We start from the raw sequence: 13,245 nt of genomic DNA on the forward strand, positions 1-13,245 counted from the left end.
TCTGTAGACTTAAGCTTGGATGCTTTTAGAACCAAGTATGAAAGATAGCAAAAGAAGCACAACATTTTTTGTCATTCGTTTTTTAAAACTGTATGAGTGAATCCTTTCCAAGATTATGAAAGGGAAGGAATAATAGTATTTACTACAGCTATGCAGCCACTATGAAAGAATTAATTCATAGCTCAGCCAAGTCAGTTCTCTTCTGACCTCTGGCATTCCCTATTGAATGAAACCCTTGAACTTATGCACTGTAGGATTTAAGGCTGTGATGGAGTCAAAGGAAAAAATTATACAGAGAGAACATTTCTACAGCTATCTATATAAAAAACCAAATCTGAGGCAAAAATACTCTGACACATGGAATAACTGCTCCCACTAACACTACACATTAAAAAACTACAAGAAAGCCCTAGGCATTAATCTAAGAACTGTGCCCTCCATTTGAACTCAAAAAGTCCTTCCCGTCTTACTATTAAATTTCATTTGCCACTTGATTTGGTTGCACGGCATTGTAGAACAATGAGCATCCTTATTCTATTTTCCACAGTTATTTTTTCTGTGCGGACACTTATTTCCACCAACAGGGGGCTCACTCTCCCCCAAGAGCTTTTCCTACATAGTCAGTAGACTTCCTGGGTTTGTAGAAAAATTAAAAAACTAAAAAAATCCCTTCAGGGACGGCTGAATTCCCCCAAAAACCTTTTGAAATGGCCTCTGCAGGGATCTGCTTCAGGCATCAACTGTGAGAGATTAGAATGTTCGGGGGGGGGCTTCTAACTGGCTCTGTCAGTAAAAGGGTGGGGGAAGGGCCCTTTCCAGGCCTATTTTGGCCTTTCAGGGAGGGAGGGAGGGAACTTTGGGGCCAGGCCTCACAAGAGTTGCCAGTGCCAGGCTGGGGGATTTCTAGAGATTTTGTGGTGGACTCTAAGGAGGGCTGGGTTTGGGAAGGGAGAGGCCTCAGCTGTGTATAATGCCACAGAGTCCACCCTCCAAAGCAGCCATTTTCTGCAGGGAGACAGACCTCTGCTGTCTAGAGCCCAGTTGTAATTCTGGGGGGGGGGTGTCTCCAGGTCCCATTTGGAGGTTGGCAACTCTAGGCCTGGCAGTAGTCTAGGTTGCCAGGTCCCCCCTTATTTGCATGACTCACCTAGTCTCGGCTCCTTGCTACTGTTCATCAGCAGCCACCCTATGAAAGCCAGTGAGGTGCAGCAGTTAGAGCTTCAAAGTAGGGTCTGCAAGACCCAGGTTCAGATCCCCATCTTGCAATGGAAGCTGACTGCGTCATTTTGGACCAGTCACATATTTCAGCCTAACCAACCTCACGGGGTTGTTGTGCAGATAAAAAGGAGGAGGGAATAATGAAAGCTGCTTTGGTCCCCACTGTGGAGAAAAACTAATTTTCCTAGGTAGAAGCTGGGGGGGGTGGAGATGGAAAGCAGAAGACAGAGAGACAGATAAAGGTAGGTTAGCTGTTGGGTGGGAAGGAAATAGGGTTGCCAACTCCAGGTTGGGAAATTCCTGGCGTGGAGCCAGGAGAGGGTGGGATTTGAGGAGGGGAGGAACTTTGGACTGGTGTAATGTCATAGACTCCATCCTCCAGCCATTTCCTCCACAAGAACCACCATTGCCAGCCTCCAGGTGAGGACTCGCGATCACACAGAATTACAACTGTTGTATAGGCGACAGAGATCAGTTTCCTGGGATAAAATGGCTGTTTTGGAGGGTTGAGTCTATGGCATCATACCCTGCTGAGGCTGCTTGCCACCCCAAGCCTCACTGTCCCAAGGCTCCACCCCCAAATCTCCAGGAATTTCTCAACCTGGAGCTGGCAGCCTTAAGGTGAATTGATCTCTGTAGCTGGGAGATCTGTTGTGATTCCCAGACTGCTGCCACTGCTGCTGTGGGGGGGAGAGGAAGCAGGTGGGTGGCTAGGAGCACTGCCACCACTGCTGCTGCTGCTCTGCGGAGTGGGGGAGGAAGCAGGCAGGAGGCTGGGAGAGTGATGGGGGCAGAAAGAAAGACTGATGGGGTGGGGGCAGAAAGAAAGAGTGATGAAGTGGGGAGGCAGAAAAACAGAGAAAGATGACAGGTCAGAAAGAGAGAGGAAGTCACGTGCATGGAGGAGAAATAGAGAGTAAGAAATGGGGGGGGGCAGAGGGGAGAAATACTGTGAGAGAGGTAGGGGGGGAGGAGAGTAAGCAAAGATGTGACGAATGAGATAACCATCCCGCAAGTTTCTTGTGGGTCTCCACTTGTTCTCTCTAATGGCAAAACTGCTATCCAGCCAGATGACACCCAGGTCCATATTTCATTACCCAAGTCTCCAGATGCGTGTGCATTGCTGGTGCATTGAGTCAGTGGTCAAGTGGATAAGGCAGAACAAGCTGAAGCTGAATCCAGACAAGACAATGGTGATGCTTGTTGGGAAGACTGATGCTTTAGAGGACAATTTGTCTTGGTTGGAGTGGAACTCACTTTTTGCAGAGCAGTTTAAGAGCTTGGAGTGCTTTTTGAAAAACAGATTGCTGCAGTGTCCATGAATGTCTTCTATTACATACATTTTGCTTACCAGCTCTCTGCTTTCTTAGAAACTAGATGATAAATGTAACACGTGTTGAGTCAGAAGCTCATATGTGATTCTGAAGGACTACTGTTCACAAGTGCTCCAGGACCCAAATTGGCTGAGGAGAGTGGCACAGAGAAATGAGGGGCTTCAGACCTCCATTTTCCGCAGCTGAAATAGCCACAGTGGGGCCCTGACGTGGGCCTCCACATGGACTGACTGAAGCACACGGAGCCCCACAGCGGGGCAACCAGGCCCCGTGTGGCAGTTTTGGCCTGGGAAAACAGCTCAGAAGGGAAGGTCAAAACTTCTAATCTACCCAGGCTGGATTCCTGAGCCAACGGGTGCTTAGGAATGTTAGTTTCCCAAACTCACATGTGATTGCAAGTAGGGTCAAGGGCCCCTGACCCGATGTGTCTCACATTTATCATCTACTTTGGACCTTAGACTCAGTCCATTTGGCTAAGCTGATCCACGCTTTTCTAAACTCACAGATTATTGTAATGTGCTCCACAATGGGTTCCCATGATAACAACCTGGAAGATGCAGGTGGTTCAGAAAGCGGCAGCCCAATTAATATCAGATGCTGCCAATGGGAATTCAACTTGCCTCTTTTCGAACAGCTACGTCAGGTGCCAGTTTGTTTCCAAGTCCAATTCAAGGTGCTGGTTATGACCTTTATACCTTTCATGACCCTAGGACCAACCTAAAGGACCATTTCCTCCAATACACCCCAGTGCGCAGGCCTGTAGCTAACCAGGGGCCCATGGGGCCCGGCCCCCTGGTGATTTTAATGGGCCCCCTTCCCAATCCTTGGCAAACTAATTTATGTGGCAGCTCTCTCTCTAATTTATTGCTCTCTCACAACTTTAATGGCAGTAGCTCACAAAGTAGAAGTTTTGCTCACAAAACTCCACAGCTTAGAGGGAACATTGGTGGTCGGCCCCCTGAGAAAAACATGGGCCCCCTGAGAAAAAAGTTGTTAGGTACGGGCCTGCCAGTGCGTCAACTAGGGACTTTAGGCTGCCAGAGCCATTGTCTTTTCCGTGGCAGCTCCCACTTTGTAGACCAGCTTCTTTGAGGATGCAAGGGAGATGCTGGTCTTTAGAAACTTTTAGCAGATGCTGCAAGGCCATTTGATTTGCTGGGGCTTTTAATTGGGTACAAACTACAGCCATCTTGTGCAGGGAAGGGTCTATCTAGGGTTTTAATGTCATCACTTCACTGAGCTCTACAAATAGCTCAGACAGGAAGATCTCCTGATATTTTCAAAGTTATGAACTTTGGGACGTCTGTAATGGGAGGGCATTCCTCAACTGGAGCCATTCTTCCCACCTTTGCATCCTGCTGCTTTACAGTCCGAGAACACAATGTACAGATGGTGTAATTACTTAAGGGGTGCCCTCAGCGAGTCTCTGAATACCACTATAGAACATAAGAAAAAAGGTGGTTTAAGAATCCAGCAGAGCTGGTTTTATATCTCATCTCAGCCTTTAGGGTGAGTCACTGTTCACCATGTTGTTTCCCTTAATCTTTTGCAATAGGGGATTATATTGACCTACCTCAAGGGATTTTGTAAGAATGACTAAGAAAATGTATGTATCACAAGTGTGGGAAATGTTATATCTGGTATGGGCAGAAGATAACTTTAAGCACAATCCTATATATATCAGCAGGATCAAGTACACCCCCAGATGAAAACACAAACCATTTGCAGGATGGCAAATAGGAACAGGATGCAAGTGGAACCAAATTCTGATGGGGAGAAATTTTGTTTTGTTGAGTTTGGAAGGATCATTGTAACCGAATTTGAAAAAGAAAGAAAGTGAAGAGTGAAAAGTTATAACTTGAAGCTAGAGGAGTAAGAACGATTCCTTGGGGGGAAATGCAGTTCTAGAAAGGTACACACCTTTCTCAACAGTGAAATCCCACTTCATGTCTTGTGGTACCCTCTTGTGGCAATTAATAGACACAACAGGCACAGTTTATTCCACAGTAACTTTGTGCCTGCAATAGCTGCATCTGTTGAATTTCTGTCTTAGGAAGCAGCTGGTAATGGTACATCACCCCTATCGAGCAGCAAACCCTATTAGTGTTTCCAGGTCAGATTTTAAACCAAACGTACGGAGGTATACCAGGATAGAAAGACATAACACTCTGTGATGGTTTGAAACAATTTCCTGATTGGACTGTGCTAGCAAGGCTGATCCTAGTGATAATGATAGGTCACAAGTTGAATAAGCATTAAATTAAGAGCTTTGATTTAAAAAAATACATTTTAAATGCATTTTAAAAATATTAACAATGACATTTAAAAACATTAAAATGACATGTAAAATATATAAGAAATAAGGTGGTGCTGGTGCTAGTACCACCTTAAAGGGTACCTGGAGTCTTGTTTCCTATTTAACAAGAGCCCTTTAAATTGTGCAATACGTTTGTTTGCCAACTGGCACCGTTTAAGAATACATTTAGGCCAGACCGTATTACGTGGACAGAGAGTATTTTGGTACTTGTTATACTACAGCAGAGTATCTGTGTTGCATGCAGAAGGTCCTGCATTTAATGCCTATCATCTCCAGTTAAAAAGATCTGATAGCAGGTGATGTGAAAGTCCTCTACTGGCGAAACTAGACAGTTACTGCCAGTTATAGCAGGCAATGATGAACCTGGCAGTTGAAAGGTCTGACTCAGTATAAAGCAGCTTCATGCTTGACATCAGGTTATCTATCCATATACATACAATAAAGCAGAAATGTCTTTTGCAATCTGTGTGCTGTGATTATACATGGGAGTGTGCATTTTTCCATACACCAGTACAAGGCGAATGTCATGTGTGAAGCAGCCGTCAAAAACTGCCAGTCTGAACAGCAATTTCAGCTACAAGTAGGATTAATTACAGTAGTATTCATCAATGTAACTGCTTCAAAATGCTGCAAATTGCCCTATCACATCAGGGATGCAATAAAGCAAAACAAATTGGGTCTCTCCAAGCATCATACTGGGGAAGTTACACACCTAGTTTTAGAATCTCACTGACACAGCCTTAACTCCAGAATACCTTCAAATGTAAAAGGTACTGCAAAAATCCCCAAAACTTTGCCATTATTTTGTGTAAGGGATGCTTGTCAAATTCTACCTGGATTTTACAGCTCCAAATACTAGATCTTATTTTTGGAATGGCACCAATGCATTAGTAATCCATCATTTTTCTGTTGGTGACTGCACAAGCCGTTTTCTCTCACTTTTTCTGTGCAGTACAGGCACACAAGCACATATGTCCATTGATTTAATCACATATCAAAAAGCTATCCTAATGTGATCTCACTGATCGAATCAATGCACAGTTATGCATTCATAACTGCAGGGGAAATATGTAAAAACTTAATATCACTGTTAATATTATAAATTCTTCACATTCAACCAGAAGGGAGTCAATAAAGAATGTGGGGCAGAGTAGAAGAGAGCAAAGAAGAGAAGAGATTGGATTTATACCCCACCCTTCACTTGGAGTCTCAGAGCGGCTTACAAACTCCTTTCCCTTCCCCTCCCCACAACAGACCCCCTGTGAGGTGGGTAGGGCTGAGAGAACTCTGACACAAACTGCTCTTTCAGGAACAGCTGTGGCAGAGCTTGTGACTGACCCAAGGTCACATCAGCAGGTGCAAGTGGAGGAGTGGGGAATCAAACCCGGTTATCCCAGATTAGAGTCCATGCACTTAACCACTACACCAAACATGGAACAAAAACAGGTTTCTTTAAAATGATTTTTCAATGCAAAGTTAATTTAGAAACAAAAGGCAAAATTATACTGACTGAGTTATATTTGAGTCAATTTTTTCTCTCATGGTTTTGCATTTGTATAAGAGAGTTTGTTGACTGATTTGGCATATCATATTCTTTGCTTAGTGTATTAGAGAAAACTGATACTATGTACCTGTATCTATTTATTCAGCCTTACCTGTAGAGAAGATGAAAACAGTGTTGTCCCAAAGCCCATAGCTCTTCAGGGCTGTAGTAACATTTCCTACAGCTTCATCCATAATAGATACCATTCCTGCATACTTGCGTCTATTTTCATTGTGGATGAAGGAGTAAGGTTCTGTATATTTCTCAGGGACTTGAAGAGGTTCGTGGACAGATTGCAAAGCAAGATAGAGGAAGACAGGCTACAAAAGAAATTATACATGACTGAAAATCATAATCACAGCATTAAATGAAATAATCAAAAGAGCAAATGTGACTCATGGATCAGATATACCCTGACAGACCATCTTCCCATTTGTATTTCATATGACATACAATCTAGTCAAAGCTAGACAATTGGAAAACTCTGGAAACAGTGGGGATGGTGACCAGTGTTCCCTCTAAGCTTTGGAGTCTTGTGAGCAAAAATTCTACTTTGTGAGCGACTGGCATTAGAGTTGTGAGCGAGCGATTTGGCTACTGCATAAATTAGTTTGCTCTGGAGTCCATCCTTCCTGAGCTAAGACAAAATGTGTGAGCCGGGGGTGAAAAAACTGTGAGCTAGCTCACACTAACTCAGCTTAGAGGGAACAATGATGGTGACCCAACTGGAAGAGGCTCATGGCCAGACTGTAAAGAAGGGAGAGAATACAAGACATGTTATACTGGGGTGGCAGAATGTTATAATTTTTCTCCAAGGAGATGATGGCACCATACATAGATCCTTCTTACTTTACCCAGAACTCTGTGATGTAGGTTAAACTGAGAAATTGTAGCTGTTCCCTAGTGAGTTACATGGCTGAACAATGAGTTGCACTAATATCTGCAGAATAGGGATATCTACCAAGAAAAAATTATAATTTTGGCTCTGGGATTTGGGGGGAGGGGGCTTTTACCAAGTATTCCTGATTTATAGGTAGGACAGTACTGGTTAGGAATTCAAATTCAGTGTGTGTGTTTGTGTGTGTGGGGGTTTTCTATAATTTAATTTCAATCAATTTGTGCAGCTTTTTAAAAAAGATAACAGTATCAAATTTTCACAGACCCTAGTCCTCCTCCTAATCTAAAGACTGCCTAAATTGCAAGCAGAAACAGAAGGGTTCAGTTTTACAGACCCAAGAACTAGGTGCCATTTGGTACACGTCTTTCCACTGTTTTCTATGGGATAAATGATGGCAGGCTGGCAGAAGAGCACTAACTGCCAGAATTTTTTTAAATTCTGGGCTACATCTGGTTTATGTACTATTACAGCAACTGTCATACTTTTTTTTTAAACCTTTAATCTTTGCTACCTTTCCTTTTTGAGATCTATTGTCTCCTTTCATAAGGTAAGGAAGGCTCCTTTGGTATTATTTTAGTCCAGAATGTGTTTTTTGGCCTGCATTTGTAATTTCCTGCCAATTTTATTTGTCTACTTCACTGCAGTTCAGTAATAGGATTTGGAGAACCAAAAGTTTCAGTGTGGCACTCAATGACATATACTTAAGGCCATTAATTACTGGGGAATTAAGTACATGTAACTGAAGAAATGCCTGCATTTGATCAGCAATGCATCAAAATGTATACATTCTAACTTTTAATTTTAAAAAAGATTATCCTACCTTCTCAGTTTGATGAGTGGCTATAAGATCTACAGCTCTTTGGGTAAATATATTAGCAGAGTACATGTTTTCAAATCCAACTGCAACTTTTTCTCCATCTCGAAAATCAAGGGCACATCGTGTTATATTTTTTGATACAATGCCCACACAACGCTCATGAGAATAGTAGTTTTCACTTCCAAGGAGGTAGCCTAAATCACAGAGTACAAGTGATCAATCATACTGTAGAACGACACTAGACTTACATTTCCCTTTTAAAGTTAGTGAAAGATGGGAATATATCTTTTCTGTGCACCTAGAAAAAAATTGCAAAATAGGAATATTTTTATACAACCACAAAGCAAGCAACTTGGCAAAATATGTGACCCTCTGTAATCAAGTGTTAATATATGCTTACTTTGTAATGTCTAAAAGCTGCCCGATATCTTTTTTAATTCACAAAGGTATCAAAAATTCTGAAATCAAAATTATTTATTAAGTTATCATCTCAGAGGCAAGAACAAAAGCAGACAAAGAAGCTAGCAGTTTGGTACGGGGTGTGTGCCAAATTTGAACTGTTTATAATTTTAAAAGTATAAACCTGGAGAGAAGGTGAGCTGCTTATGGCTGGGGGCAGGGGCAAAGCTTGGGCTTCCATTCTGTTTCCCTCAGCCTCTAAAGCCATGCGTGTCAGCTGACAAGTGCAACCAAAGTATGGGCATTTATCTTCTCATGCAGGTGGGTTTGATGGCAAATGCAGCATTTTGCCATGCCTCTAACCCCATCCATACCTCTGTTCTGCCTTAAAACGTGCATTTTTAATTTAATTTATTTTAAAAAAAAATCTTCACCCACTGGCAGGAGACAATGATAGCGGGGACAGAAGAATGTCCCTAGGAAGGGAATTCCAAAAACAAAACAGTTAGGCAAATGAGCCTCCCCAGAAATGATGAGATGGCAGAAAGTGGAAATGTTGAGTACAGAAATGCCCCTCAGGATTATTCCAGACATGCATCTGCTGAGTCATGTTCTCCCCTTTGCTGCCCCCTCCTCCGGCCTGAAAAAATGGAAGCCAGACAGCCAGGCCCCAGAATAATTGTCAGATCAGGTTTCCAGCTGCTCTGGAAAAAAAAAAAGAATTACGTTCCAGTTTACAGCGTTCATTGTATTTATCCATAGGCACTGTTCCAATTGGATCTTCACTACTACATTTCCAATGGTACATCCCTATTGTTTGGAAACTGAATAATGTTGGCAACAACAGCTGAAGCTAAAAATGCTGTGCTATTTATAGTCAAAATACATCATCCTATTGATAGGATTATTTTTCATGCCAGCTATGTGGAAATTTATTATTTGTTGCTAACACCAACTAGCGAGTGAGACAGTCTCTTCAATATAAAATATCATCATTTCCAAACAAAACAGTATACTTCTTGAGGGGGATAAACCTTTTTTCCTACCCGTTTACCACATATTAATGAAGCTTAATCAGCACATGGATGACCTCCAGCATTTTCATTGACAACACTGGAGCAACAGCTTTTGTATAACAGGCACTTTAGTTGGTGTCCTTAGAGCAAAGAGCCAAGACAATGCAGGCGACATACTGTGATGGACTGGGGAACATTATTCCCTGGTTAGACAAATTCACTCCCATACCATAGCTTCCTGTTTGGCCATGGCTGTGATCCAAACAAGCCAACCCGTTCACTTATGGTACTTGACATTCAGTAAATAATATTTACTGAAATAGATTAAATCAATAATTAAATCAATTAAAGAAATAATTAAATCAGTTAAGCAAAACACCGTCTCCATGGCAACATCAAACATCCCATTGTCACAGGTGCTTAATCAGGCAGCATTTAAGAAATTCAGTGCTGGAGATAGGGCACAATTAAATCCTAGCCTGGCATGCCAAGCTATTTTCTTTTTAATTATTTCTCATCCAACTTAGGGTCCCTAAAGTGGTTACACGCAGTACAAAAAGCTCTGTCCTCCCCATAATGTTTCCACCATTCCCAAGTCTTCTACGTGAACAATCTGGCCACAGAAAAATCCCAGAAGGTTACAGAATTCTAAAATGATGGGAAGGAGGGATGAAGTAAGTCTCTGCTTACCAAAGTAAGTATCAAACCCTCTATGGGTAGGAAGGCATTCTTTTCTGTACATTCCCAGATGCCACTTGCCCACCATATGGGTAACATATCCTGCTTCCTTTAATAGCTCAGGTAGGAGTTTTTCATCCAGTGGGACACAGCTGGGCTGACACGGCCAAATTATTTCATGCTGTAAACCTGTATGGATCTAATGAAAATAAGTGCAGCTCACACACCGGTTGCAACACGATGCTTTAAACAGAATATCCCATAGCAGCATATTACTCTTTAGAAAAAACGAAATCTAAAAATGAAATCAATACCCAAGCAATTTTAAATATATTGCATCTGAGGAAGGTACATGCATTGGCAAGAAATATCACAACACACCTTAAAGTTGAATAATTGGTTCTCCTGACTGAGGCTTTACAAGATTATCTACTTGAATCAGACATAAACCAGGCCCCTCAAGCACGGAGCACTATGTTCTTTCCTGCCGAGGCCACAGCACCGACTGAGGGAAGGTGCTTATGTTTGTCTGATTATTTGTTTTAACTCCCCCTCCTGTGACTCAAAGAGGCTTATGAAATGAAGTACATACACAAAATACAATTGACATAAAAACAGCCCAACAGACCCCCCCTTGATGTAGGTGATAAGCCACAAAGCTCATCCCAGTGTGGTGATGGTTCTGCCACCATACTTCACTAAGAACCACAGCTGTGAGCCGTGGGCCAAGAGCTGGCAACTGGGCCACTGCCTCAGGCTTTGAAGTACCTGAAGAAAGGAAAGGACAAATGCTCAGTCCAGAACTTGTTCAACCAGATTTGATATTCCCAGTTCAATGTGTGGAAGATCTTAGGGCAGGATGTTGAACCAGAGGGCCTTCAGATTATTATAAATTAAGCAGCTCAGACATGCTCGCAGGGCAGCCTCTCTCACAATTCCAACATATCTGAAAAGTACTCGGAACGAAGAGTGATTTCAGCAAGAGTACTTTATTTAGTGAAGAACAAGACAAGGACCCCTGGCACGCCGGCCGGTATATATGCCCAGAACCCACCACCAAAACACACCCCCTAGTGACCCTATAGGTTATTTACAGTGGCCGAGAGTCTCATAGGCTCTCGGCCGTGGACCTAGCCCTCTGGTTGGTGCGGGCTAGGATCCGCTCTGCTATTGTTCTCACGGAACGAAGCTTTGGACTTGTGCGCGACCGCATGGCCCAACGGTCGCGCACGTGGCAATCGGATACATTACAATATCAGTTACCATTCAAAATGGATGGGATGGAAGACATTGTGATCATCCATGGAGCATGAAAGCAAAATATGTCTGTTTAGCATTCCTTGGAGAATTTTCTTGGACATGCCACAAAAATCCCCATTTTTAATGTAGTGTTTAATGTTACTTCAGAAGAGAAATCAGGATAAAGTTAGGAGCAACCCTCCCCAAACCACACCTTCAGCAAACATTCCTCTGGAATGGCCTGCTCTCTGTACACACTGCCAAGATTAACACCAATGACCCTGGTATAAAAGCAAGCATACTGTAACCCAGGAAGTCATAGCCCTCAGAATGCCAATCTCCTGGAGACCTACAAACTAAACCTAGGCCTGCCTTTTGAGAAAAAATACCCTTTCAGGCAGAAAAGCTGTAGTGGGTCATCATTTGTAGGCCTTTGAGTAAAAAAAAAAAAAGACTTTTGGTATTCCAAAACTAAGAGCCCCAAGAAGGAATTTCATTATGCCCTGGACTGGTAATATGGCTGCTATTAATTTTTAATGGGTTTTGCATTATTTTGCTTTGCAAGCCAGCTAAAGCAAGTATCTGGAAAGATGGCATATAATTTTTCCAACTAAATAAATATCATGAAATTTTCCATTTCGAGGTGGAGGAAAGGATGGAGGGAGAACTATTTCTTCACAAAAACAGCATTGTATTCACCTGTTTTATTATTAGGGAGGGGGCATGGCTCAGTGGTAGACAATCTACTTTGCAAACAGAAGGTCTCAGTTCAGTTCCTTGCATCTCCAGTTAAAAAGGAACAGGTAGCGGGTGATGTGAAAGACCTCTCCCTGAGACTCAGGAGAGCCACTGCCAGTTCAATAGTCAAGGGATCCTCTCTCCATGGTGATCACTGACACCTTTCCTGGAGCCCACCAAGTGGTTTTAGAAAGTGGGCATGGCAGGGTAGACATATCCTGCAGGGCTAATGATTATCCACTGGAGATCTGATTGGGTGGGTGGCTGCTTCTCCACCTAATTCTGAGGATGCTATTCTGAATCTGTGATTATAGTCAGTAATAAAGAGCCGGATGAGGGTGAAGAAGCTGAAATTTAATCCTGGCAACACAGAGGAACTCTGGGTTAGTAGAAAAGCAGACCAGGGACTTCAGATTTCCTGTCTTGGATTGGGGCTATACTCCCCTTGAAAAGCCAGTTCGCAGCTTGGGAGTGCTGCTTGATGACACAGGAGTCACCTTAGAAAACCAGGTGGCTGCAGTGGCTTGGAGTGCTTTTGCCCAACTTCAGCTGGTACATCAACTGTGCCCGTTCCTGGCTCAGTCTACTCTAGGCACAGTATAACCATCCATAGTTATATCCAATGCTCCCTCTAAGCTGTGGAGTCTTGTGAGCAAAAATTGTACTTTGTGAGCTACTGGCATTAAAGTTGTAAGCAAGTGATTTAACTGTTACATAAATTAGCTATCCTTCCTGAGCTAAGACAAAAATGTGTGAGCCGAAGGCTAAAAAACTGTGGGCTAGCTCACACTAACTCAGCTTAGAGGGAACATTGGTTATATTTAGATTGGTCTGTTGGCTCAAGTGGTTAAGATGCTGAACTGCAGTCTGGAAGGTCGGTAGTTCAGCAGTTCGAGACCCGAGTGCTGCATGACAGAGTGAACTCCCATCTCTGGTTCCAGCTCCTGCCAACCTAGCAGTTCGAAAGCAAGAAATTGCAAGTAGATAAATAGGTACCACTTTGGTGGGAAGGTAACAGCATTCCGTGTGCCTTGGCGTTTAGTCATGC

At 42.9% G+C, this 13,245-nt stretch overlaps 1 protein-coding gene across 1 annotated transcript in view; it reads right to left on the reverse strand.

Moving 5' to 3' along the window:
• ARSB (arylsulfatase B) overlaps positions 1-13,245 on the reverse strand; it is a 94,001-nt gene that overhangs the window by 70,418 nt on the left and 10,338 nt on the right. The window contains exons 2-4 of the mRNA XM_015419513.1: positions 10,233-10,419; positions 8,131-8,321; positions 6,525-6,732 (exon numbers count right to left, since the gene is read on the reverse strand). Coding sequence (XP_015274999.1) covers positions 6,525-6,732; positions 8,131-8,321; positions 10,233-10,419 — 586 coding nt within the window. The remainder of the gene's footprint in view (positions 1-6,524; positions 6,733-8,130; positions 8,322-10,232; positions 10,420-13,245) is intronic.

The sequence above is a fragment of the Gekko japonicus genome, unplaced genomic scaffold (genome assembly GCF_001447785.1).
Source record: "Gekko japonicus isolate JY-2015 unplaced genomic scaffold, Gekko_japonicus_V1.1 scaffold206, whole genome shotgun sequence".
NCBI classification, from domain to species: Eukaryota; Metazoa; Chordata; class Lepidosauria; order Squamata; family Gekkonidae; genus Gekko; species Gekko japonicus.